A 23,804-nucleotide genomic window follows, 5' to 3' on the forward strand; every position below is an offset into this window, starting at 1 on the left:
AAAGTCTAGGTACGTATATGCTGTAGAATAAAAGGAATTAGAAAAGCCTGCAGCTTATTTTTGTATATGAGTAAACTACTCATAAAATGTGAGGTCAAAGGCTTTCTAAGACCTGTGCCTCTCCATCTTCTTCTCCCAGGCACATGTTAAGGCCCATTTGTAAAAAAAGAGATCCCATTCCTCTTTGCTTTCCCTGCTCCCCAGTCTGCTAATGGGCATGCTTCCAGACATAGATGAATACACAGCCAAGCATACCCACTGGCCTTCCTTCATCTCTTACTGTATGTTACTAGATGTATCATTTCCTTCCCCACCTCCAGCCATTCCAGGTTTCTCTCTATAAGTTGGTTGCCTCATTCATCCCTTTCAGGGACCCTTTTTCTTACCTCACCAATCACGGTGTCCAGTGGTCTCTATTTCTTACCCTAATGACGTGGTGATTTAATCCTATTACTTAACATATCTCAGACTACCCTAATAAACATTTTGAAGCAAAAATGCACCCCAAAATTGCATAACAGTGTTCCAAAAGCAAAACCTATGGTTGGATTTCTTAAAGATGCTCACTGCAGATGTGGTTTCTCTGAAGTCCAGCCTACCGTTCTCCAGACCCTAAGTGAGTAGGACCCTGTACTTGCAGTAAAAACCTTCAACATGTTAGGTGATTTTAACACTCACTGGCAGCCTTAAATAAACTTGTTCCCTAAAATGCAAAGATATTTATCCTAAGAGTTAGTAGCAGACGTCAGTATTCTATATTTAGAGATTTTAATCTCTGGCTTATTAAAAAGGACGGTCTGATTCTCTGGTCATACTTCACACTAGACTGCCTTCGTGAATATTTAGAAGCAAATCCCCTCTGGGAAAATAAAGAGAAAAAACTCATTCAAGATCGTTACTTTGAAACAGCAAGACTCTTGTTTACTTCAGATGCTAGACACTTTGGTCTCAAAAAAGAAATGCTCCTGTTCAACCAACAGTTCCCTCCCCTTCTCCCATTTCTAAAAATTGTGATACCTCATTATTTGCTTGATTATTTCCCATGCGGTTTAGAGGTTTTACTTTAAAAAATAAATGCAAATTCAAATAAATTTTCATTAGGGAACCTCATGAGAGTCCTTGGGATGACTGGAAACATCCTGGAGTTTTATAAGGCAGAGTACGGAAGTCTTGAGGCAGGAGACCTAGGTGCTAGCCCCAAGCTGTATGACTTCGAAAAGTCACCCTATCGCTCTGTGCCTCCATTTCCTAAAGTGTAAAAATGAATGTGTTGAATATGATGGTCCCTTCCCATTCCAACAGGCTATGATTCCCAGCGCTGTGAAAAACAAGGTAAGAGATTCAATTCAAGAACTACGGATTGAGTCCTGACCCGTTTTACCATACCCAGTGCTAGATATGGTGGGAGGGGGAAAGGACAGGTCTTCCATGCTACAGTAGTAGGGGTGATAAGGCAACGCAATAATTCTGGAAGGCAGAGTATGATAAGTATCTAAAAATGTGTGAATCAACTTTCCTGCTTTCTCAGATTTCCAGGCCAGTGACCATCACTGAATGTTTCTTTGCTGACTGAGAATCTTGCTCAGATGCCCTGTGCACATAGAAAAGTATAGTAGATTGCAGTAAAGATTTATTAAATCAAAAGACCTTCTCTCCCACCCATTAACACCAACATTTTAGGACCAAGGCTGGTACCTTATTCTAAAATTATAAAAATATGAACCAATTCAAATGGAAAAATAAAATACAAATACTCTCCTTTGTTTTGAGTTAATCCCATCACTTAGATCAAGTGAGACCTCAGATCCATTCTTTAAAAAAAATAGAAAGAAAGGAAACATTAACCATAGATAACTATTTTATCCCTCCACAGGCAATGAATATGTTTTCAATTGGCACGGGAGAAAAACACACTGACACCTGTTCCTTTGTATGGCTGACACTGTGAGTGTCCCAGTTAAGCCTTTGCAGGCACCGAGAGGTTGACAAGGTCCTGTGGGTTAGCGTTACTGGCTTGTAAACATTAATGAATTTTTTAGAATCATCATCCAGCTTTATTAGGAAAATTTCCCAGATTAAGAGCAACAAAAATATAGCAATTAGAAGGTTCATCACACAGCTGCCTGATTACAGGAGCCTTGTCCTAGATTCTAACAGATGCTGTAACAAACAGTTTCATAAGGGCTGCACATCACAGTTTACAACAGCAACACAAAAGCTACTTATTATTCAAGCTCACATTGCCACAGGACCCTTATATTTTAAATAATTTAGACCTCTAGACTCCCTTACAGAGAGACACCAAGCCGATGCAAAATAAGTGCAGTAACAAAAAATAAAACAAGTTCTTTACTGCACTAACACTGAAGGGCAAAGGCCATTGACTGATCCATGCCAAGGTCTGAACTTCGATGAGACTGAGGGTGGGAAAGAGCCCTCGATCAGTCTGATGCCATTGTTACCAACCACCCACCTGGATCTTTTAGTCAAATCAATCCCACCCTTGTTGGGGCAGCTTTCTTTCTGTCCAGATTTGACAGGGTCAAACTTGTCTCTGCCCAAAGGTTATAACAAATTGACAAGTGAGGGGCACAATTCAATGGGCCAGGGCCAGGGCTTGGGGAGACTGGTGGCAATTAATGTCACGTCACTAGAGGTAGAGCTAAAGTGGAAGGGATTGTAGCCAGCCACCACTCTTCTCTCTCCAACCTTTTGAAAAATATATATAACTACCAAGCAGCCTTCCAGATGTACACATACAGCCAACACGCTACTCTGAAAAAGAATAGCAATTGACAAATATCTTCTGAAGTCATCTAGCACTATAGGCCAAAGACCAGAAAGGCGGCTGAGTTCTATCTCAAGATCCCTGGGTGACCTTGCAACCGCCAAGTCACCTTTCGTCATCCTAGCCATAAAACAGAAAAAGCCTTCCCTGCCTTACCAGAATGACATTAAGATGAATCAGACAATTTCTCTAAGGTATTCGAAGATCCCCTGGAGAGAATCCCTGGCAAGTCCACAAATATCAAGCATTATAATTAGAGTCACTGCACCTCATTTCTTAAGGAGGAGAAAATGAACAAAGAAAGGAACGTGTGGTCACTGAGCCTGAAAACTCAAAGAGCATTTAAGCTCCTTCTATAATCTGAGGCAGGTCTCAAGAGAGGGAGACTGACGTGGTGGAGTAAGAGAAGAGTTTGGTGGTTAGGACATGCTCCCCAGATATTTGGAGTCTTCCCATTTGTCTTTGATGGTGTGCTGTTACTTTTCTATGATCTTCTTAAAGGTTTGGATTTGTGAGTGCTACCAAGAGGGTGGCAAGTGCTTTGATTATGGTTTTGTGGGCCAAACAGGACTGTCCTACCATAGTGGGGTTAACTGGTCATAAACAAGGGTACTGTATTCAAACTTCTGTGCTTTAACTTAAATTGTTTCCATGCTTTTCATTGTCCCAACAGTGGAAATTTTGGCTCTAGCTATAACTGGATCATTATTGAGGACAGGGGCAGGAAGGGTGCAGTCTCTTTCAGAGCTCAGCATTGGCAGAAAGTGTGCCCACCCATCTTAAGAATGGGGACATAGAAAAGGGAAAACTGGGTGAACTGATTTGAAACAATGCTATCTAAAAGACACACACACACACACACACACACACACACACACACATACTTGCAGAGGTAAATAAGAGGGCAGAACCAAATGGAGTGAAGTCTCAGTAATACTTGGTCTTAGATTAAGAAAAGAGGATCCAGGGACCCTGAAGCAATGGACTAGGCCGTCTAAGAAGATACTATAGAAAGCTTCTTAATGGCGATTCTTAAGTGCCTTTCCATCATTACTATCTCTTCAGCAGCTCTGAGAGCCCTTTTCACTTCTCTTGACCTATTTCAAACTACTGCCTGTGCTTAACTTGAGAACCTCCTACTCAATAAATTGCTTCTCCTCCCTCTTCCCTGGCCAATATAAAATCAATTGTTGCTTGACAGGCTGCTTTGTTGCCATTTTCTCAAAGGCACAAAGGAAAGAAACACATCTTATTTGTACATACATTAACTTAATTTCAGTCTCACCCACTCAAGCACAGCGGCAATCCTTCAAACTCTGACCCTAGCCCATTTGCTACTTGGTGTCCATGGCAACCACCAGCAGCCGCTCAGAGAGAGTTGCAAGGAGTGGCGGGAAAGTGCATCTCCCAACAGAGCCATTAACTCTTCTACATTAGCTCCCTTGATAACAGGTAGCAGAAGACCCATCCCTGAATCCTCAGGCATTTGCTTTCATTAGGGAGGGGTAATGTTGTTTATGCTCCTCCCCAGAAGAGTTAGGGGCTGCTTCTCACACCCCACCTGTTGAAGCTAAAGCACCAATTATGAAATGTTGAAACTAAGTAGGAGGGCACTTTTTGCCTGAGACAACTTCCCAGTAGTATTCTTCCCCAGTGACTTGGTCCACTGCAGCCTCCACCACCACATCTTGCTTGCTGAATTACAGGCAGTGACCTCAACACCCCAAAAAACAATACACGTGAAATCCTAGCCACTTCCTTTTATGGTCCCTACCACTCAGTGACCTACAACTCATTCTCTTCACTTTCTTAACTCATGTCAAGAATGCATGCATGATAATCTCACCATCAAACTATATTTTTAAAGAAAAAGAGCAATGTTAATAATGGTCCAGGTACTGGAGGATTTAGGAGCCAAGAGAAAATGGCATGGTTTCTCCACATATAGAGAAAGCTGCTCAGTCTTCAAACTGTTTTCATGAGTTCCATATTACTGGCTTTGCTCAGAGAGCTTAGCTGAAAAGTTGTCAGATGGAGATGAATTTCCCTTTACCGTACTCCAGAGGAAGATGGGGACGGTTTCGTTTGCAATCTCATTGCAGCAGAACCCAACACATCTAACAAAGACATTTTTGCATAAAGAGGACTAGTACAGACTCGATTCTTTGTGGAAACTGGAAAGGACCCGTTACTCAAATGTCCTCTTCATAGAATCTACATAAATAAGAATAATATTTGAAGTGGCAGAAACAAGTGAATGGTTTTATCTTCTAAACTGCATGAAAAAAGGAAACAGAAGGCTCTTATGCACAATCCTTTCCAGTAGAACTGCTGAAATGTAAAGAGACTGTTTTAAGCTGTCCTTCAAAGTAAGACATTCCTATCCATGCTGTCTGTGTCTGTTGTCCTGGATAAGAGCTAGTAATAAGTTTAAAGAAAAAGTGAAAAACAAATAAGACATTGTTGCAGCCCTCAAGGAGCTCGTGGGTTAGTAGGGAAGCAGTCAAGTAAACAGATGATCAGGTCTAAGTGCAATGACAGAGGGGAACACAGATCCTAATGGGAATGCACAAGAAACATGCCTGACTCGGAGATCAGGGAGGCTTTCTCCTGATGATTTGTTGAACTGAGTCTTCAAGGGCCAATAGTTCACCTGGTTTGGTGGAAGGGGGTGGAAATTTATATTTGCATAGGTATGACAAGCTCACTTGTCAGAGTGAATGCTAATAAGCAGTGCCAATTAGGAAACTGAGAATAACTCAGATGTCATAAAGCAGAATGGTTGAAACTTGATACCAATAAGAACATAGGCTATATTGACCAGAACACGACTCTACCTTTCATCATGACTTTTGATCCTCAAGAAACAGAATTTTTTCCACTAGGAAATAAAGTAACTTGATACCTGAAACGAGAAGGTTCTGCTTAGGGATTAAACTATCCCATCATTTTACAATGAAGAAACTGAGGTGCTGAGAGAGGGACTAATACATAGTGGCCATACAAGTAGTGAGTGAAAAAACACAGATTTAAACCCAGATCTGATTCCAATGTCCATCTTCCTTGTGCCACACCACCCAAGACTATGCCAATACAGGGACCAAATAGATATCTACATATGGGTTCCCCTGAAAAGGCCACCTGCCTTCTCACCCCCATCCCACTTCCCACCCAATTGCCTGGAATTAGTGTTTAGGTTAAGAGTCTGGTAAGAAAACATACTAAACCAGAAAGATAACATTTGAAGTTAATATAAATTCTCATCCTTTTTCCTTGTATTTGGAGTCTTCTTCTTTCTCATCATCCACAAACATTAACTGAACACCTGCCTACAGGGCACCGTGCTGAATGATGTACACACTAATGAGTTTAAACCGGGGCCCTGCCCTCAAGGACTTACTGGGATGGCCGGACACATGCCTAGTTTGGGTAAATACTTAGTAGTCTGAGGGAAGGATGAGAGGTAGAAACAATATAGGAATTCACAGGAGGGAGTGATCACCAGACAACCAAACTAGAATATAGGCTTCATGAGGGCAGGGTGCTTTGTGTTTTGTTCACTGCCATATCCCCAGCACCTAAAACAGTTTGGAACCTAGTAAGTGCTCAATAAATATTTGTTGAATTAAATAAATAGCTTCTTGACATTTTCCAGGGGGAGAAAAGTCCAGACGTTTATCACTTGGAGAATAATTCCCAGTCCTGTGTGCACTGCATATTGCGGCTTTTACTCATGGTGCACCACACAAACTCCCGAGGGAGACTTGTAGAAACGACTGCTCAGCCTATGGCTTAAACCTTTGCAAAAGCCTTGCAAAGCTGTGCCCTCTGCAGCTCCCTACCATGGGTGGGTGTTTCCCAGCGATGAAGGGTAATGTGGAACCAGGGTTTTTTGTTTGTTTATTTGTTCATTATGACCTCAAGCTCTTTTCAGCAAAAGGCACAGCCCTTTGGTAGCAATGCAATTCTGGGAGACATGACTCCATTATTTGCTTGGCTCATCTAACAAGGCAGAACACAGATTCTGATTTCAAAGCAAGCTCCTTTAACGAGTTTTGGTTAGGCTTAAATGATAAAGAGTTGTGATTACTGTCAGTAGGTATAGGTTGTAAATCTCTGTCTTAGATGCTTACATTCCATTAAGGGGGACTCAAGTGGGCATCACAATACAATTCCCTTTAAAAAGTGGAATCCAGAAAGAAAAGCAGCTTCAAAAGCAGTCATTTGTGCATCCCCAAATGGTCAAGTTCTTGGTCTTCCAAGGCTTTGTATTGGGTTATGATTTTGTCACTTATTTATCTTTATCATTGTACAAATTCTTATTACCTTTGGCTTCCAGAGCTTGAGAAGATATGTGTAATTGGAATGTATCAGAACAGTGAAGGGAAACCAAGCATTCACATAAAAAAATAAGTGAAGATAAAGCCATCCTGCTCTCACTGTGACTTACACTAACCTCGTGGTACCACAGTGCTGTGCCAGCATGTAATTTCAAGTCAAAGATTTATATTAACATGAATGGGGAAGGATCCGATTTTGTAATAAAAAAAAAATGCTAAATGTGTGTGCTCTCTGACTTCTTCCAAAAGCACACAAAGCTGAAATCATTTTCAGCTCTGCGGGCGCACCTCCTAAGAAATTAGAACCTCACGTACCACCACACAGATACGGTGCTGAATATACTGCCTGCTGTGATCCTTTCACCTCTCAAGGGGTGCAGTTCAGAAGGTACTCGGTTTATGGCAGAGTAGAAGGAAAAAATAAAAAGAGAAACACACCTAGAGTAGTATTATACTCTAAAATCAAAAGTCTCTGATTATGAAACTTTCCTGGATTAAAGCAAGAATAAATACAGCCTTGTAGAGCTTTGTATATTTTTTTCAAAGCAGTTTTGCAAAGTATCTCCTTCCATCCTCTGAGGTTGGTAGGGTTAATAGTGTTTTCTCCATTACATAGATGAGAAACAGACATAAGAAGGTTAAATAACTTGCCTGAGATCACATCGTTAAGAGAGCTGAATTCTAGTTCTTGTTTCCAAAACAGCTACACCCATTTTACGTCTAGAAGGACGCATTTGGAAAGCAGCAGTGGAAGTCTTGCTATACCATAGTAACTATGCCCTAACCCAGTCAGCTCCCCTGCTTTTGAAAGATATGGCAAATAACATTTACTTGGGGCTTGGGCATTTCTCTTTCCCCCTTCCTCACTCTGTTTCCTGAAAGAACAATTAAGATCTGTCTGGGACTAATTATAGCGATTCTTGAATTTGAACTTGCAGCCATTACCCAATTGAGGTCACTTATTTTAAATTAACTTGCCTGGTCAGAACACAGTTTGGTTATCTTCAGAGCCCAGTGCAGAGAGGCACCAGCTCACTCAGACTTTTAATTAACTAGCTAAATAACATGCACTGTGACAAACTGCCTATGACTTGATGGAGTCATTCATTTGCATTAAGACAAGGATCAAAATGCATTGTCAGAGCTTCAGGGACTGAGTCTTAGAAACCTTCACACAGTCTCTTGTTCAAGGCTGTGAGCCTCTTCCCTTCGGTTCCCTCTAATTATTTTTCCTGCGCTTTTGTTCTGATTATCCAACATTTATCACAAGTGCAGCTTGTGATTAAACAATGACAACTCGTGTCGTATGCTGATAGGGAATCGAAAATGGGAGTCATAATCATATGAACCAAGCCCAAGGCTTTGAGAAATACTTAGGGGAAACCAAAGGGGAATTTCCCAGGATGCTCCACAATAAAGGAGAATTTCCAAAGATTGAGGCTATAACTGCTCCGTACTTAGGTAATAATACATAATAAAAGTAGGTACTCAGTCTTTATTGAATTGAATCCATGGTGGGAGCTGATCATTCCACAGAAACAATGATAGTTCTTATGATTCGTAATTATCATTAGAGCCGCTAACACTTAGTGACTGGGCTTGGAGTCAGACACATATGATTTTGACTCCAGGCTCCATCATGTTCTGCCTGTAAGGCCTCAGGCAAGTTACCCAACTTCTCTGTGCTTCAATTTCCTAACATGGAAGATGAAATTAATTGTAGTGCCTAACTTGCAGGGTTGTGTAAGGATTCGATGAAATAAAGCATGTACAAAAATCACTTTACACAGTGCCTTGTACACAGTAAGTGCTCAATAAATGTTAGCCTATGTTTGTCTTCTGTCCCACCACCAGGCCTTTGTCCAGGGCATCTTCCCACCTGGGATCCTCCTTCTCTTCTCTCTGCCAAAAACAGTTCCCCTGCATCATTCAAAGTCTAGTCTAAAAGACATCTTCCTCTCCAGGGCGGAAGCCTTCCTTGCATCTGAGCTTGTTCAATGCCCATCCCCGCAGTACATTTTTCTAGATTTTATATTATTTTAAATGGCACCTTCAGTCTACTGCCTCATAAGCAATGTGGACTTTTCTTCAGGGTGTACTGATGCCTTCCATGTTAGAAACATTTATTAAGTACCAACTTGGTGCCATACACTGGGGCTGTGTGCTGTGGGGGAAAAGATGAGTAAAGAGAGAGAGGGGTGGAAGAAAGGGAAGGAATATTGGTTGAATCCCCTAATATCATGGGCATTCTGCTGGGAATTCTGCATTTCTGCATTTAGGCCTTACAATAACCTTAAGAAATAGCTGCCATTATGATCCTTACTTTATAGATGTGGAAAGTGAGCATCAGCGAGGGAAAATGACTTGTCCAAGGTCACTCAGCTACAAAGAGGAAGAACTAGGTCGGTTCTAGGTCGGTCTGACTCCAGAGGCCACTCCCACCACCATCATGTTTTACTACCCACCTCATTTTTTTTTAATCAGTTGCAGTGACGCATATCAAAGCAATATGTAAACGATAAAGTACAATATATGTGACATAAAGTCACTGCAGTTATAGCAGATGCTGTTGGTGCCCTACCCATGTTTGGCACTAGCCTTTTTCATACATGCCAATGGCATCCTATTGTAAGCACATGCGATTCTCCACTTGAAGACTTTCTCTCAGCCTGAGAGTCAGACAAGTCAGAAGTGTTGGGGAGGAATTAATCCTCCTGACAGAAGCTACCAGCCAGTGGTGAATGGGAATTGAAAGGCTCAGACTTCAGCTTCCTGGCCCTTCAGGTGGGTGTGCAACACGCCACTCCCAGAGGTGCTCAGAGCCACCCTGCTCATTCATGCCCCTGTGCTGGCTTCTTTCCCTTTGCTGTCCCATGTCCTCATTCCCCTACCAGCGCATCCTGGAATCAACTCCCAATTAAACCACTGGCCCTCAAATCTCTGTCTCAGGGTTTACCGAGAAATTCCTCCTTTGGCACCTTTCCCAGGAGTCTGGATGGGTGTTCTCAGGCTGCCCCCTGCCTGCCCACGGCTTCCCATGGGAGGTCCCCAAGGGAGCACCCCCGTAAGCTCAATATCTCCCTTCCTACCCCCTTTCATGAGAATCCATCATTGACAGTCCTGCTGTTAGCTTTGCAAAGTGCATTTATTATCATATGGAAAGTCAGTTCTTTGAGTTCAGTGTGCATCAGAATCATCTGAGTGTTAAAATGCAGACTCGGGCTTCCCCGGTGGCGCAGTGGTTGAGAATCTGCCTGCCAATGCAGGGGACACGGGTTCGAGCCCTGGTCTGGGAAGATCCCACGTGCCGCGGAGCAACTAGGCCCGTGAGCCACAACTACTGAGCCTGCGCGTCTGGAGTCTGTGCTCTGCAACAAGAGAGGCCGCGATAGCGAGAGGCCCGCGCACCACGATGAAGAGTGGCCCCCGCTTGCCGCAAGTAGAGAAAGCCCTCGCACAGAAACGAAGACCCAACACAGCCAAAAATAAATAAATAAATTTATAAAAAAAAATGCAGACTCCGTGGCCCTAACCCAGACTCTGTGAATCAGAATCTCTAGAGAGGGGTGCCCAGGTGCTTGCATCTCCACAGATACTCCAGCTGACCCACACAGCATCCACTTTGAGAAATACTGTCCTAAGACGTTCCCGAGGTTGAGCTACCAAGGAATGTGAATCGTGTTCCTTAGTGTTCTCTCTACAGCCAAGGCTTCTGTGGATTCAAGTGAGAAAGCCTGGAATAGCTATGCCTCCTTGCCCCTGAAATGAAGCGTAGATGAGCCAAGTCCAGTTGTTACTGTCAGAGTGGGGCGGCCCGAGACTCCTGAGCAACGGTGTATAATGCAGAGGAGAGATCCATCTTCCTGACCCTGCCAAATTTCTGCTCTCACGCCTCTCACCACCCGGCCCCAGCCCCTGTTCTCTCCTGCGGTAGAAACACTGGGATGACTACACATGAAAAATTAGGTTATGGCCTGTGCTCCTTTGTCTCTGGGCAGAACAATCCCCTACCTCCCCACACACATCTTCTTCAGAGCCACAGTTTCTGTGTGGTTTGAATTCATGGTTTTGATCAATGATGCAGGCAGGAGAGGAAGGGGCGGTGGAGGGTAGCAATGTGAGTTACTTTGTTGTTGGTTAACCCCCAGTTCAGCTTATCCCCCTGAACTCCAAGTGCAAACCTCAGCTCCTTTCCTGTACCTCCAACCCAGTGCTATCCTAACCAGTGGCCTCGATACCCCTCTGCAACAAGCTCTGATACCTCTCCAAATCCCTCACCCCATAGCGGCAGGAAACTACTTCTCTACATTTTAAGAGTGAGGACATAAAATCAGGGAAGGCTTCATGGAAGAGGCTGCATATAAGCTGGGCCTTGAAGGATAGATGTGATTGCCACAGGGGAGGATAGAGGGAGGGAGCACTGCAATAGGAATAAGGCAGGGAAAACCTAACTAATATAGGTAGGATAAGCATCAGGCACTGTGTTAAGAGCTTTAGATACATTATTTCATTTATTCCTCACTGCAAGTCTGTAAAGTAGGTGCTAATGATAGATCCATTTTACAAATGAGGACATCGAAACAGAGAGTTTAAGTTAACTGTCCAAAGTCACACAGCTATAAAAGGGCAAAGTAGGGACCCAAACCCAGGTAGTCTAGCCTATACTCTTGACCACCCTACTTCGCTGCCTCTCAACTACTATGTTCCCTGTGTTACAGATGGAAAACTGACACTGAGAGTTTAAGTAACTTGCCTAAGGTTACGTAGCTTGTAATTGGCAAAGCTGGGATGCATTGGCCTTAGCAGATCACTTTTTATTTACTGTATAACCATTTATACCCCTTCTAACTTAGTTTCTCCAGTGAATTTCAGTCACAATTTCTTATAGAGCCAGCCGTGGCTTACCATCACAACAAATACCTATAGTTGGTCCAAATAAAAATCTTCCCTCTAGTGTGTAAGCACTGTGAAACAACAAGGCTCTCCTGAAATCAAGAGAAATAGCCCTCTGAAATACATCTCTCTTTGTTTTCAAAATAGCATTCTCTTTAAGTCACCTGTTTGTCAGGCTCCCACTTATAAAAATCACAGGAAAAAAATTCTTTAGGTCTTTAGTTGGAGACAAAGTACTTTCTATCTCTAACAGGTTATGAGTTAATCATTCTCTCCTCGGTCTGCTGTACATATTTCTGTTCTCACACTTCTCCTGCTGGGTTATAGTTGTCTGTTAACTTGGCAGTCATTCCTACCCTAATGGTGAGATCCTCCAGGCTAGGGACCAGATTTTGGTGACCTCTGTCTGCCCTGTGTCTGGCCCCAGGATTGGTACAGAGCAGGCATGCAACAAATGTTCATTGAAAGAAGAAACGAATGGAATGTGGTTAAGAGAAACAACACTTCCATCCACTAGGGACTTCAGTCTATATTCCTTCTGAATCCAGTGGTATGCAGGTAAACTGGCTCTCAAGGTGAGGGGAAAAAGCCCTGATTTGTAGTGTTGGCTGATTTCTGTGGTGTAAATACCTGGCTGACTTCAAGCTACCAATGGTTTATCGTGTCAGTGTGATCACAGAGGTGGATGAGATATCAGATGAAGAAGAGAATGGAAATTCAAATAGCCAGAGTGAAAGACCAAACCAAACATTTGTGAATTAGGAGAATTCCGTGTTTTACCTCCCAGGAACTAAGCCTCTATCATTTGTCGTCCATTTGCAAATTGAGATAAACTTAAATGACATGGCTCCCAGAAGAGAGAGAAACCTGCCAAGTAAGCAACTATCCTGAAAACCAAAGGCCCGAGAAAGACACTGGGTTTCTGAGAGATATTTACTTTTACTTGAAAATAAAAACACATTCACTTGCTTCCTTCAGCCATCAGAAAATTTCACAGATTAGGGTGTCAAATGTTGGAAGCATCGCACAGACAGAAAGTGCATTCACAGAGGCAAAATCAGGGAGTTCTAAGGCGAACATCTCATTCGACACATCCCCACACCATGTTTCTTCCTCTCCTCTCCTGACTTGAAGGCCTCAACATCCTGGGCTGAACCTGGGTCGCTAAAACTCTACCCAACCGTCCATGGTTCAGTTTTGCACACAGTAACGGAGCTAGTAAGTAAATGGCAGGATTTGAATCCAGAACCATCTGACTTCAATGTTCACGGCTCTTTCTAGTACATCACCTTTAATAAATGCCTATTTGTTCTAACCTTTAAGGGTGACTCAGATCACATCTATAAAGAGTTTTAGACTCTTACAAGTTTCAACCCTATAAGGTGTCATTTCAGGTGAGATACTAGAGTTGTTGATCCTGATAAATATCTAAAGATGGGAAAGTGTGACTCCCGGGCCAATGAAGAAGCCTCGCGTTATCCCACCCATCCCCTAGTGGTTGTGGCTGGAAAAGACACATGTTGGAGTGACTACTCAGCCTTATGTCAGATGTTGCCTTTCCTTTTTTTTTTTTTTTAAATACAAATAATGAGTCTAGTGGCATTGCCAAGCCTTCTACTTACCACCCATTCAGTCCTTCAAGTAGATCTTGAAATTTAGGATTATAGTGCTTTGGGCCCAAACAATTTTGTAAGATCTACAGAGAAAAGAAAAAAGATACAACTTGATATTTAGAATAAAGTTGTAAATATTAAAACAAAAGTTGCTATAAGTGTGAACATAAAATAGGTGACAGTAAATTTCATAAAAGTATGCATAAAGAACACTGTTATTTAAAATGTATTGTTTAAAATAAATTATCGCTGATTTGGGGGGGATAGCCAATGCAAAACGCAGAGACTACAAAAGTCATACATATGGCTATGTTGAAGAGAAACTAATGTTCTTTTTGCTGTATTATTCAAGGTTGAATACTAGTTAAAATCACCCCTACCTCACCTTCCGGAAAAAACATCTAGAGTTATTTCCAAATAAAAATAGGGTCCTGTGAAAGGTCTTCTAGATGAGATACTCCAAGAAAAGACACAGTGTTTGGAAATGCATCACATTACAGGAAGTTAGCTGATGGAAAGGTCCAGATGTTTTAAGTATTTATTATTGGCCCTATGACCAAGGACTCTAGCTGATCAAAGCTGCTGGGCTTCCTAGGTGGGGCAGTACATGGAAATTGCCTTAGGAAAGGCTTTGTAACTTTCCACATCTGTCATTTGTATGCAGCCCCAGGCATTATCTGCTACCTCCCAAACTGCCCATTATTTTGCTCCCTTACAAGACTCGTGAACCTTTGAAAGTAGATGGGGATACTCTTAAGATTTGAACCATAAGGCAAATTAACCGTATTTTATCTGGACAGGAAGATATGATCTTTATTCTCTTCCCTAAAGACACGACTGCGTTCAGGCAATATTACCCACCACTCCTGATGGTACACCAGAGGATTTTCAGTGACATCTGGATGAATAGATTCTATTTTCACACGGTTGTATTTATTTTCTTGTATGTAGTTTCATGGATATTATTGCTTTGGACACCGCTATCTTTAAGTAAATGAGTAGCTATAAAGATAAATATTAAGAAAATAATAGTATTGTGGTATGTGGATAGATCACAAATTGTTAAGGAAGTTTGTAAGGAAATGAAATTCGAGAAATGATGTTTAAGGGCTAATACAATGAGGTGTTCCCACCAAGATCAACATGCATTGAAATGGTCCCTTATTCCTACGAGCAGGAATAATCTGTTGCTCCTTTAACTTACTTGTGGCCATTTACTGCCTCTTATTTGTATGTTCTCTTTGCCTCTCCCGCTGTTTACATCTTCCGCATATTCCATTCGTCTTAGTGAATGCAATATTGAAGTCTGGGAAGTGAAACTTCCCAAAGACATGTTCTTTGGTGAAATCCTTGTCCTCTAATCTTCACATCCTAGCATTTTATTTGATGATTTTAGATTTGATAAAACAGATTTTATTTTCTATTCAGTTGCCTTCTCTCTGCATAAGCTTCCCCTGAAGACAGTATACACAGTGATGAGATTTCTCGGTTATACTCCCATTTTCCTTCTTTATGAAAAGCTTCAGCCTTTCATCTGTACCACCCCCACCACTGGGCTGACTTTGGGTGATTGGCTCTTCTCGGCCTCACTAATCCAGCACATTTATTCAAGTCAGATGACCGCAATATGAAGCACTGTCATTCGGTTAGAGAGCGTGTGTGTGCAGATTGAGATTATTAGAAAAATAATTCTAAAGGAATGGACTTCTGATATATGTTTACTAAGACTAAAGTAATTTAGTAGCTCAGGGTTTTCATTCAAGAGAATGAACGGCTTTTATCATATCTGATGGAAGACTTCTTTTGGGAAGTCTGGCATATTCTGAGGCTGATTTCTGTAGCTTACCACCATTTAACTCCCAACACAGCTGAAATCAGATAGGTTGCTGTAGGACAGCAGTATCTTTTTGTAACTGAGGAAGTAGAAAAGGGAAGGGGGGGGGGCTGAAGAAATGTCTTCTCTTTGAACACACACCAAAAAATGTGGTCTAATCGCTTTTTCTTAAAGAGAAAATACCTATATAACAGGTAATTCTGGTGAATTAAAACCAAAAACCTCCCTCATTTCTCTCCCCAGCCCTCCACATGTTCTCAAGGTACCTAAATCAAAGAGAAACAGATTAAGGTGAACGGCAAGGCATGTTCTGTACTCAAAGCAAGATCAATCTTTATACATAGATCCTTTTTTGGCACCGATGTAGAAAATCCAAACATGGAGATACTTAGGTCTGCAAATAACCTAATCTGCATACCAGATGGATCTAAGGGAAAAAACATAGACACTTTTCCACACACATATTTTTTTTTAAATATGAGCATAGAAAAACAGATGCTTTTGCTCCCAAAGGGTCTGTGGGCCTCTCTCGAGTAGTCTTATGGAGCAATTTAACTTCAGATTTCTAAAATTATGAAAATGTCTAGATTAAGCATTAAATTGGAAGAGAAAGGGCCTCTAGAAAACCAGCTGAACATCTTCTGAATTATTTTTAACTGCTCAGTGATTCCCAGCCCCCAGTTTCACAGAGAAGTGGATGGAGGAGTCAATAAAGGGAGGTCTCCCCCAAATGGGTAGACTATAATTCACTGACTTCTTTAACAAATAATTTAATGCTCTGTCACCTGCGTGGTTCAGTGAATGAAACTACTGTTTAAGTTTCAGTGAATGAGGATTGTGGCATTATTTCTTTCAGGTCCTACTTGTGGGCATAAAAATAAATCTCCTTAAAACAATGAATTTTATCTACATTTCACACATATTCCCTTATTGCATTTATCATATCTGCCATTGTATCAAGCTATCCATCTTCTCCAACGAATCTTACAAAGGCACAGTGAATACACAACATGGATTCGGGAACTTGATATTTCCTCCTTAAATTTCACAGTAGACTGTAAAACGGCTTTTATACTTGAAGTTCTGAAACTGGTTCAGAAAGAGCGATTATAATTACTGTAAAAGCAAAGTTGAATATTCTCTTGGTTACCAAAGTCATTAAAGAACTGAGGGTACAATTTATGCCTTGTTCATCTGTAACAGATGGAAAGAAAAAAGATTTAAGACTAACTGAACAAGAACCGCTCCCATTAACTAGTTCCTTTGTGCACCGTATTGCGCACAAGCCTCCCATCCCACCCCTACTCCTACAAGCCCTGCACCAAAAATTCAAAGAAAGGAAAGATCAGGAGCAAAACATGACACTTTTGGCAGTGAGGCCTCACTTAGCTCACATCAGTAGGATCATTGCTGCCCTACGTGAGTAACATTTCAAGATAATTGAAACGTACTCTCTTAAGTATCAGGAATTTGAGCATTTCTGATGGAAACCTTCCCTCAGATGTATTATAATTTCCCTAGGTTTTTCAGCAGAAATTACTGAACGCAATAAGCCATACCCTGATGACTCAGGCACTCAGGATGAACATCCATGATTATACTGTGCCGTAGTGCAATGTTGTCTGCTTTTTGGGGGGACTCTTCCTTCCCCTTTAAGTCACTTTGTCACTTCCTCTGCTGCTAATGTACCTCTTCCTAATATCACCACCCCCCTCCATACACACCCCTTCTAATTTGTAGCTTTTCACTTACTGTGAACTAGAAAACCAAAATTGGTAAGAACTGTATGTTAAATAAGAGTTAAGAAGGCACTGAAAGTAAGGATGAGGAAATAATTACGGCTTTTAACGCAACAGCTTTGTGACACCTAAAGGTTCCTATCTTTAGATAACTTTCCCATCTCTTCAGTTTAAACTAAATTTTGAAAGGGTAGTGCTGTGAGAGAACTACCTTCAAATAAGTGAGTTTGTTTTGCACAGACCATCTGGGCATGGATTAAAGCGGATATTCTAATAGCTTCAAGTTTTTCTGAACCTGAAAAACACTATCTAAGTGAATGACCTCTCTCCACAGTTATTTAACCCCACATAATTACATAATGCACATCCCAAACACTTTTGTAGATGTTATTCAGTTTGATTCTGACAACAGTGCTGAGATAGGAAAGGCCAGGCTCATGGTCCCAGATTACAGGTAAGGAAATGGAGGCTGGAGAAAGTTGAGTGATTTGCCCACAATCAAACTGAGTACGTGACAAGGTTGGGCTCCTGGGTTCTCTTTCGGGGCTCGTCTAACAACACTTATGTTTTCTGTGGCTCCCTGTTGCCTTTCTTATGCTCAGAAGAACACTAAACCCTGCCTCTGGTGAGACAGACTTACTCTGTTTCCTTTGGGCTTGCTTCTTTATTTCTCTCCAAGCTCTGCCAGATGTCCTTAGGAACCTTGCTCATTTTTCTAACAGAACTCAAAAACCCTCTGATTTTATTATGTTGAAGGTTCTCAGGGAATTAAAAATTCAACAAATGTATGGTCCCAACTTGCCATCAAAGTTAACAAATGTCACCAGGAAGGATGTTTCTCACAAGCGGACACTGAAGAATACATCCCAGCAGATACCTAACAGCTCATTTTGTGTCACAGTGGTGTGAGAAATCACCTCCTCAAGACATTCATTAACCTTTCATTTCCTCCGTAAATAATCAGTCAGATACGTGGCTCATGTTTTAAATTAATCAAAAATAGCTCTCTCTCTCTCACTCGCTCTCACTCTCTCTCTCGCAGTACTTAAAATGAATTGAAATAAGCATGATATTTAAATATGTGGTTCCACACCTCTGGGCCAGCTTAAACCTCATCTCCTCCAGGGAGCCTTCCCTATCCATCCCAGCAGGCCTTAGACATCTCTTCTTCCTCTTCTCCAAGAACCTAGAGTAATTCTTGATATTTGACATTTAGCACATATTAAGAAACCATGTAATGTACTGCCAAGAGCGTGGGTTCTAGAGGTACACAGACCTAGGTTCTAATTCCAGCTTTAGCATTTCTTAGCTGTGTGGCCTTGGGTAAATTACTTAAATTCTCTTTGGTTGAGATTCCTCACCTGTAAAATGAAACTTATGATACTTAATCTGTTTAATTGTTCTAGGGATTAAATACAGCACCTAGCGCAGTGCCTGGCATACACTAGGAACTCAATTAAGGGCAATTGTTTTTAATATTATCATTACGACCTTTTATATATAGTTCTGGTTTGATATGTGTACAACATTGTTTTCTCAAACTGTTTTTAGACCCTTGACAGCTGTGTCCATAGCGGAATACATGATGAAGTTTAATGGCCCCTTACTTGCACAGGTTCTTTCTGAGGCCTTATTCCAAATACTGTATTCATAATTTTGTATTATTTTTCTTAAAGAGGGCTCTTAAAGTGATATTAGCTTCAGGCCTGCACAAAACCTGGTTCTGCCTCTGGTTGTGTCTTTAACCTCGATCATATCCCCCTCCTCACTCCCACTCCTGCATACTACTCTGCACAGTCAGTACTCAAAAAAATGACATTTTATAATATCCTCAATTAACCAGAATTTTTGCTGTACTTAACTATAAGGAAATAAGCTTATGTCAGGTATTTTGTGAAAACCTTTCAACTGCCAACCAGTACATTTAGTTGGAAAATATTCAATTCACTTACATATTTTGAGATAATAAAAATGTGCTTTGTAAACTGTAAAGCTTAGTATTAATACAGTGCTACTCATGAAAATTATGATAAGAGCGATGACCCCAAGGCAGGGTTTCTCAGTCTCGGCACTACTGACACTTTGGGCTGGATAATTCTTTGTTGTGGGGACTGCCCTGTGCATTATAGGATATTTAGCAGCGTCTCTGGCCTCTACTCAGTAGAAGCCAGTCACCCCTCCTAGATGTGACAATGAAGATGTCTCCAGGCATTGCCAAATATCCCCTAGGGGAAAAATCCCTTCCCCCACTACCTTAAGGCACATTCAGCACCAAAAGATGTACAGATGTTCACAAGTCTTTCATATTAAGGTAAGAAAAGGAAGGCAAGCATTTTAGAAAAGTTTTTTTTTTCTCAACTGCTTCTGCTAGAAAAGTTTTCAATAAGCAAAAGCAACCTCGATTAACCTGAAAATCACATTAACCCCATTCCTTGTGTGTTCTATTCCCTAAGCATTCCAGATAAAGAAAGAAAAATGTACCATACATTCTATTTTCTAATTTGTATGCGAAGTTCAGCCCATTTTCCAGCTCAACAGCTAAGTACAGAAATCCAGTTCATGGGTGAGGGATCATCAGTTTCATCACTTTTGCCATCTATTTTAAGTGATAATGATGCCACTGACCTGGAAGTTTAGAGAGCTTTTTTCCCTTGCTGTTGACATTTTTAACTTTCATATTAGCAATCCTTCCTGTATCCTATGCCTGAAAGTAAAATGCAACAAAAAGAAATCTGGCCCAACTAACTATGATTTACTATATATAAACGACCTAACACTTCGTCGATTATTTAAAAGTACTTTGCTCTAGCCATCCCAATGACTGTGCAATTGAAAATGTCCTTGAATAAGCAATATTTCTTATTTTTTACTTCTGCAGGTTGTGATCCTGGGGAAGCATTCAAGAGGTTACCACTACATGCTTGCTAACCTGGTAAGAACAAGCAGAGTTTAAGTTTCCAGGGCATTATATTCTATTTAGTTTGTGTCGCCTGTAATTATCCCAGAAAGAAATACAAGAAGAACATAATGTGTTCTCTAGACACTTGGAGAAATGAGTCAGTAAATACTAAAACCTGAATGCAATAGCCTTGTTTTCAATTATGCTGTGTCTGTTTTAGCTGTGAAGCTTATATCCTCTCCTCGTTGAAAAACTAATAATTTGATATGATTCTTCACTGATTATTCTTAGATTTAATTTGGGTTTGAAATGTCAACCATTTTAATCAGGTTTAAAATGTAAAACAAGGGACAGGGGACACAAGAAACTGACTCTTTCCCCAATTAATCCAAGTGTATGTGCACATTAGTATTGGACTTGTCTTTCTAGAAGCAGGCCACTACCAAATCTTTTCAAACCAGATGTGAGCAGTAGGTTTGAACATAGAACATTAAGTAATCCTGTCAAAGTGTATAGCCACCTTTCTACCCATACCAAAACACAACTTGAATCTTTACCTTCAAACTCCCCATGCCTTTAAAATTTGTGACATTCTAGAAGTTACTTTTTATTAAGGTTGGTTTATAGGTCTTCTTTCTCTAAAAGGACAATTGGCTTAGGAATTAACAAAGTGGCTTCTAAATCTGTAATATATGTTTGGCAGAGGTTCTGAATAATACTTATCTCCCTGTAATGAAAGAGGAATGGTAAATTATCACTATGATACTAAGAATCTATTAAATTATTACATAACATGAGTTCTAGCCCCAATTTTATTTCATTAGCACAAGAGAATCATAATCATTATAGAGCTCTTAAACCAAAAGAATAGCAACAAAGGTGAAAGATTATCGTAATTATATTCTTAGATTTCTTAAATCAAAGAAAAAAGTCTTATTTTGCTTTAATAATGAATATTTTTAAATGAGAAAGGAAATGTTACTTAAACCTCCTTAAGAAGTGTGTGCACTCAGACACTTTATAAGATGAAGATTAGAGCTACTGCTTTGAAATGTTGTGTGCATCTTCTCCAATAAATTGCTCAAAGTGGAGTGCTTCAGTCCGTTGTAGGGATAAATGAATCGACTCTTTTAGGAGGAGAAATCTTGATTCTTAATTTACATCTGAGTACATCCAATTTGTTTTTAGACAACTGACAGGTAAAGGATGTTTGTTGACTCGCTGGGGGTTAGACCAGGCTTTGGCAGGAAACATGGAGGTTATAGCAAGGTATCTGAGGCAGTTCTTGATGGATTTTTACCATTTCTTTCTCACCCATAAGCATTTTACTCTCCTTCCTTCCTTCCTCTCTTCCTTCCTTCTTCCCTCTCCCTTTCTCTTCTCCTCTGCCTAGGGTTTACTCAGCACTGATGGTACATGAGACAACTTTAGGTAGTGCACACACGAACTTTTTTTTATTACAATGGCAAATGTATTTATTTACTATGTATTAGAAAAACATAAAACTAGTATATCAAAACCCAAATTTTATGGATGTTATTACTTCATACAGGGCTAGAGGTTTAACAACAAATGAAATAATTGTTTATGTCAAATGTGTCAAGTAAACAATAGCATGTTGCTATAAACAGATACAGCAAAATCTGTTTTGGGTACATGCAGTTGGGGTGGTACCTGGATGACTGAAGTTTGGGAAAGAGCATTGAACTAGGGGTCAGAGACTTTGGGTTGTCCTACTGACTTTGCTACTCACTAGCTATGGGATGTTGGATAAGTCACCTCTCCTTTGAGGACCTCAGTTTCCATACTGTAAAACTCAGATGGGAGTGGGGAGTTCATTGATGGATTGGTTGGATCCTTTAGAAGCAGATGCTGAGATATAAATAGAAGTGCAAGACACTTATTGGGAGTAATGCCTGTGAAAAATAAAAGGGAGAGGGACACAAATAGAAAGGGAGCCCTTCAGACCACAGTACAGGTCTGATATCAGCGAAGGAGGGGAAAAGGAAGGAAGTTTGAGGGATAGTTAGGGAGTTTGGGATTGACATGTACACACTGCTATATTTAAAATGGATAACCAACAAGGACCTACTGTATAGCATAGGGAACTCTGCTCAATATTTATGTAACAACCTAAATGGGAAAAGAATCTGAAAAAGAGTAGATACGTGTATGTATATAACTGAATCGCTTTGAGGTACACCTGAAACTAACACAACGTTGTTAATCAACTATGCTCCAATATAAAATTAAAAGTTAAAAAAAAAAGATCTTCAGACCATGGGATAGCACAGCTGGGAGCTCCAGTGCAACAACTCCACGTGGAGGAGGCCCATCCTGCCCCAAAATGGCGAGCCACTGTACCCCGACCTTGCTCAGCCATTGGCTGGCGGCTGCCTGGGAAGCACCCACCTCCCGCTTGCGGGCTGGGGCAAATCCTGAAGGCACCTGAAGCTGGAGACTGTCGGCTAACTCACGTCCTGGAGGCAGGTTCTATGTTAAAAGATCTAAGCCTGAGCCGTGCCCATCAATGGTTGTCTCAGTTGGCGTAAGGTGACCAGATGATCTATAAAGACCTTTCCCATTCTGGATTTCTAACTGGGCCTCTCTAATCCTACTGACAATCCTTTAGAACTTTGGTTTCAATTTTGAGACCCAGAGCTGACAGAAGTGAAAGCGTGTAGAGTGACAGAACTGCAAGAGAAAATCACTAGGACAAGGTTGGGGAAAAGAATGGTAAACTGGATGCCTAACACAGAACTCAGAATTATGAAACCTTGGAAAGATGCCTACTACAAGAATAAGCAAAGTCTGTTCCCTCAGAAAGAATGTAATATATAGTGTCATGTCAGTCTGGATAATGAAAACATGAATTCATTTCCCATGCTTTGAGCTGCCACCCCTTCTCTTCCTCTAGTGACCTTCTTTCCATTTGAACACAGCCATGTGTCTCCATAAGTCCCTGTTCTCTATAGCAAATTGCATATGGGCAATACGGATAGGAACCGTTACTAACCTCTGATAAAATAATGAGCCACATTATCCCTTCCGTGGTTAGCAGATTTTTTTAAGCAGCTAAAAATACCCCAAAGACACATATACATATATACACACAGCAAACCAAAACTATTTAGAAGTCATTTAGATGATCAAAAACGGGTAAGTGGAGCTAAGAAGATGTTTCCTTTCAAGATGAGCCAGCTGGATGAAAGGTGAGGACACATACACAAGGGAAGAAGTTCTCATCTGAATCTTGGTGTAACAACAGCACAGAACCACTGCCTTCTTCTACAGATGCAAAATGAAAAACACTCACACTGCCTACCTAAGCTTTCTGGAACCACCTGCACCAGAGCCCCAAGTGTCCCCTTTGCTACTAAGTCCCATCTATCTGGCAATGACGTCTATGTGCTTTTACATGGACCTTCCCTGGTAGCAATCCTAAAGTGACAAGACCTGGATATTCTGTAAATGCTTCAACAAGGACCTTTCATAGGTCAAGGTGTACATTTCAGAATGGACAACAAGCTGCAGAAAGTTCTAACTTGTTGAAATCCCTGGAAGAAACAAAAGATTTCATCGGGAGCACAGGCCAGAGATGTGATCTGGTCAGGCCGGAAGTGGACATGCCAATAATGAAAGAGTAAGTAAGTCTCTTACAAATTCTGTATCAGTCGGTGGTGTCATTTCTTTTTAGG

General features: G+C 41.0%; 1 protein-coding gene across 1 annotated transcript in view; it reads left to right on the top strand.

The window, feature by feature from the left end:
• GRIA3 (glutamate ionotropic receptor AMPA type subunit 3) overlaps nt 1–23,804 on the top strand; it is a 286,926-nt gene that overhangs the window by 155,062 nt on the left and 108,060 nt on the right. Inside the window, exon 5 of the mRNA XM_036840418.1 lies at nt 20,086–20,139. Within this exon, the coding sequence (XP_036696313.1) occupies nt 20,086–20,139 (54 nt within the window). The remainder of the gene's footprint in view (nt 1–20,085; nt 20,140–23,804) is intronic.

This window comes from Balaenoptera musculus, chromosome X (assembly GCF_009873245.2).
Source record: "Balaenoptera musculus isolate JJ_BM4_2016_0621 chromosome X, mBalMus1.pri.v3, whole genome shotgun sequence".
In the NCBI taxonomy this organism is placed as follows: Eukaryota; Metazoa; Chordata; class Mammalia; order Artiodactyla; family Balaenopteridae; genus Balaenoptera; species Balaenoptera musculus.